This window comes from Scylla paramamosain, chromosome 9 (genome assembly GCF_035594125.1).
Source record: "Scylla paramamosain isolate STU-SP2022 chromosome 9, ASM3559412v1, whole genome shotgun sequence".
NCBI lineage: Eukaryota > Metazoa > Arthropoda > Malacostraca > Decapoda > Portunidae > Scylla > Scylla paramamosain.
In genome coordinates this window covers 18,480,363-18,485,245 of record NC_087159.1, presented here as the reverse complement: position 1 = coordinate 18,485,245, position 4,883 = coordinate 18,480,363, and the positions used below count along the sequence as shown (strand labels likewise).

The following is a 4,883-nucleotide window of genomic DNA, read 5'->3' as shown; positions in this document are numbered from 1 at the left end:
TCGTCATGCCGATATAGGTTGATTGAAGAGCTGCACAGTTCCCTTGGATGCAAGTGAACTTATACACGACATGAGACTGCTGCATTTTCTCCTTTTGTTGTGGTGGACTGTTTCGGAGTAGGTGCCTGTTTTTTTTTTTTTTTTTTTTTTTGTAATAAATAGATGGTAAGGGTTAACTTCTTCTCAGGGTCGGTTGGTGTGACATTTTTCTTGACGATTTGCCGTGTAATTTTTTCATCTTCTTTATGTGCCCTTACACACGAGGACACTAGTGTCCGCCACCGGTGTCGGACACTAGTTGCCTCCCATATTATCAAATGGAGCCTTTCACACGAGGCAACAGCTGTGTCCCAAGCAGACAACTTCCGGGCAACAGATATTTCGGTGTCTCGCTCCCGCAACACGTGGCGGACACTGACGGTTGCCGCCACTCACTGCAAAGCATTGTTTTAAATGGAAGCTTTCACACGTAGCCACCAGTGTCCGCCACCGCTGCCCACTGGCCAGCTTCTCATGCTCAGTTTGACACCCACCATCATCCCATGATGGAAGGAGACGGCCTATCAAGGACAATTTCGAAGATGGTGGAGAAGCTGAACACGGAGGACCTCATTTGTGAAATAGAAAAACTACCAGCACTATGGGACCCATCTTGTGAGGGATATGCAAATAAGATAGAAAAGCAGAACTGCTGGAATGCAATAATGGTGATACTCATTCCTGATTTTGAAGAGAGACCCTTCTCAGAAAAGAAAGAAATACGTAAGTCCTTTATGTTTATTTTTATTTTCTGTTTCATTACATGTTCACAAGGTAAGTAAAGAATCTACTGTGCTTACGTATACAAGTTTATTCATTATTACACACAAAAGTTACCCCATTCCTGTCACCAACCACACAGACACCACCACACCATGTCATCACCTACTCACACCATGTCACCACCACCTACCCACACCACCACACCATGTCACCACCACCTACCCACACCTTGTCACCACCACCCACTCACACCAACACACCACGTTATCACCCACACCTTGTCACCACCATTCACCCACGTCACCATACCATGTCATCAGCCACACCTTGTCACCACCACCCACCCACACCACCACACCATGTCACCACCCACACCATTGTCTAGATACGTTGTAACTGCCATGGAAGTGCACCTTGGTCACTGACAAAGTAGTCCGCAAATTTGTCTCTCAAATGGCTGGCAAGTCTTGAAGTTGGCCCTGCAGCAGGTTCCATATCAAAGTATCCTCAATTCGAACGCCATCTCTGTCTCTTACAAAATTATGCAAAACACAACACGCCTTGATGATGTCCTCTGCCAGTGATAGGCTTACATTGAGTGGTCGATGGAAGATGCGCCATTTGTTTGCAAGGATTCCAAATGAGCATTCAATGAGTCTGTGGGCTCGTGAAAGTCTGTAATTGAAGATGCGTTTCTTTTGACTCAAAAATTTACCAGCATATGGGCGCACAATGTGTTGTGATAGTCCAAAAGCTTCGTCAGCCACAAATATAAAAGGCATGTGTGTTCCAAAGCCTGAGTACGATTCTTGTGGAGCAGGAACATTCAGGGTTTGATTTTCAAGTTTCCTGAAAAATTTACTCTCCTTGAACACAGTTGAGTCAGAAGACTTCCCATATGCACCTACATCAATAAATATGAATTTGTGTGATGCATCGCATACAGCAAGAAGCAAAATCGAAAAGTAGTTCTTGTAATTATAATACAAAGAGCCAATATTCTCTGGTTTGATTACCCTGATGTGTTTCCCATCTAAGGCACCAAGACAATGAGGGAAATCAGTCTTTTGGTAAAACTGAGCTGCAATTTCCAACCAAAGTCTTTCTGTCACATCAGGAAAACAAACTGTCTTCACTCTTTCCCAAATAGCCTTGCAGACTTCCCGGATGATTTTCGCGATGGTAGATACGCCTAGTCTGTACTGGTATTGGAGATCAGTCATGGTGTCACCGGTGGCCAGATACCTGTAGCAAAAATTTTAAAAAAGTAGGTATAGGTTAATTGACTGCAGCACACACACACACACACACACACACACACAAACACACACACACACACACACACACACACACACACACACACACACACACACACACACACACACACACACACATACTGACGTTGTACAGTTTGCAAATCGTATTTCTGATGTTTATGATTTCTCTTTGTCAGTGGTTGTTGTTCAGAAGAAGTGGAAGGGAATCCGATCCTGCTATGCCAGAGAGTTGTTGAAGAAGAAGCAAGAAAAGAGTGGATCAGGTGCCTGTGGACGGAAGCAAAAATGTCTACTTTGAAGCCCTGCGTTTTCTTGAAACTGTCTCCAAACACACTGCAAGCAGTATGGATGAAGAGACTAATCAGGATAATGAACATGAAGACTCCCAAGAGCTAGGTCAGGAAATGCAAACTTGGGAGACTGAGAAACGTCCTGGAAAACGTTCTCATAACCAGTCTCGGAAAACAAAAAGTACTGATGATGAACTCATTGAACTCCTCAAAAAAAAGCATTGCGTGAGAATCAACAGGCAACAAATGAAAACGACGAGGATAGGATGTTCTTACTATTCTTAGTAACAGAACTGCACAAGGTACCTGCAGACAGAAAATTGAAGCTAAAGTAGGATATTATTGCTACCATTTACCAGGCTCAACAGGTGTACCAACAATGGCCACAGCACTTTCAGCATCAGGCACCTCCCATCTACCAGCCTCCACAGCCATCACCAGTTTTCCACTATGCCCAGCAACCAGCAGTTCATGGGGGATATCATAATTCTCTGAATAACATTCCTCAATGCAGCAACACTAATCTACAAACAACTCCTATGTCTACAACAGCACCATCACCAGCCATGTCTGACATCAGCAACCATATGAATGATAATTAGTTATTTCTTGCATAGTAAGCACCTCATTGTTTGTACTAAATAGAACTGTACTTGTAAGGAAATAAATATTACTAATAGATCATTTTTTTTTTGTCTTATTAATAGATCTAGTATTTTTTTATCATGTATGTCCTCGCAAAAAGTACCAGCAACTAGTTATATAAGGCTTACCTCAAAGTTACATCAAGCTTCTCGTCTGGTGCAATGCATTCTCTCATGTTTGTGGTAGTTCCTGTGATGTCTCTCCTGACGTAGCTGAGAAGTTCTTCAAATGACGGCTTGCTCATACGAAAATAGTTGAAAAACTTCTTTTCATCAGCACACAAATCATTGAAAAGTGTATGATGCGCTCCTGTGTTCATTCTTGATGACAATATGGGATGTACATGCACCTTCCTCTCTACAGAGCGCCTCTTCGATTTCTTTTTGGCCAGCAAAGCAACAAGTAGAAGCTCTTCGTTTCCCGCCATTCTTCCGACTGAGGTGTGTGAGTGGCTCACTAGTTGCCAGGCGGTGTCTTGAGCAAGGACACTAGTGTCCGACACCGGTGGCGTACACTAGTGTCCTCGTGTGTAAGAGCACTATAACTTGTTGAGAAGTGTGCCTTGTAGTAAATCTTGATGTTTTCTTTCTCTTCCTTCTTCTCTGCTTTCCCGCTGCAATATTCATTCAGTATTTTCTTGATTTGCTTGTTTATTTCTTTCGCGGTGAATCTGTTGTTTAGGAGAACATTCGTAAATCTTTTTATCTCTTCGTGGACTTCTTTCCACTCGCTGCAGTGTGTGATGGCTCTTCTTATGTAGGCAGCAATCGTCGAGTCTTTGTAGCGTTGAGGGCACTCACTTCTTCCATTTAAACACTGTCCTGTGCTAGTTGGCTTGATGTAGACGCTGGTGGAGAAACTCTCTTCAGTTTGTGTGACTAACACGTCAAGAAATGGCATTTTTCTTCATTGCTTTTCTCTGTGGTGAAATCCAGAAGTGTCTTGCAGGCAGGTTCTTAGATGTTCAATTTCCTCTTCTTCTCTTGTGTACAAGAGAAAACCTCCTGCCCATTTATACACAAAAAAAAAAATAAATAAAAAAAAAAAAAAAAATATATATATATATATATATATATATATATATATATATATATATATATATATATATATATATATATATATATATATATATATATATATATATATATATATATATATATATATATATATATATATATATATATATATATATATATATATATATATATATATATATATATATATATATATATATATATATATATATATATATATATATATATATATATATATATATATATATATATATATATATATATATATATATATATATATATATATATATATATTAAGTGTTTGGACCGCTGGCGCAGGAGAAAAATCTCTTTGAACCCTTACAAGTATTGCATGCGGTTTAGTTCGCAAAGATATGGAAAGTATAAGGAAGGGCTAGTATTAAAATGTAGATGAAATTTCTCCTCGCATTTGAACAACATAACAATAATGAAAATAATAATACCTTAATCGAGTCATACTTTGTCCGACCGCCGTTCCCGCGCTTGGACAATAAGCGCCGTACTAGGCAGCAAACAATACCCCCGCTGGAGGGAGGGGGAACAACAGGGTAGCGGCTTAAAACCAGCACTACTCACACCCGCCGTCATTTAAGACGGCATGAGCGATGCGAAACCTACCTACCCGGCTCTCACCCGATAGGATTCCGGCTGAAGACGCCACCCTCAGACCAGGCGGTTGGCTACCTTCCACATGTATGCAGTATGAAACATCATTATCAAACGTAACACCTCTTGCGAGAGCACCTCAGGCCTTTGGAAAGGACACAGAGGCTCTATGTCCGCTCCTCCAGCCTGGGGGAGATTAGTACCGCATCCGCACCGTGTACCCCTGATTAAAGCCATGAACCCGCTGA

At 41.1% G+C, this 4,883-nt stretch overlaps 2 protein-coding genes across 2 annotated transcripts; one reads left to right on the top strand and one right to left on the bottom strand.

Moving 5' to 3' along the window:
• The first annotated feature begins 581 nt into the window (after window positions 1-581).
• LOC135103261 (uncharacterized) lies at window positions 582-1,147 on the top strand. The gene is made up of 2 exons (XM_064009306.1): window positions 582-707; window positions 902-1,147. Exons 1-2 carry the CDS (start codon window positions 582-584, stop codon window positions 1,145-1,147), a joined length of 372 nt encoding a protein of 123 aa, XP_063865376.1.
• Window positions 1,148-1,211: 64 nt separating this feature from the next.
• LOC135103260 (uncharacterized) lies at window positions 1,212-3,293 on the bottom strand. Its single transcript, XM_064009305.1, has 3 exons — window positions 3,103-3,293; window positions 2,686-2,777; window positions 1,212-1,666 (listed from the first exon to the last, which is right to left on the bottom strand). Exons 1-3 carry the CDS (start codon window positions 3,291-3,293, stop codon window positions 1,212-1,214), a joined length of 738 nt encoding a protein of 245 aa, XP_063865375.1.
• Between the last annotated feature and the right edge of the window lie 1,590 nt (window positions 3,294-4,883).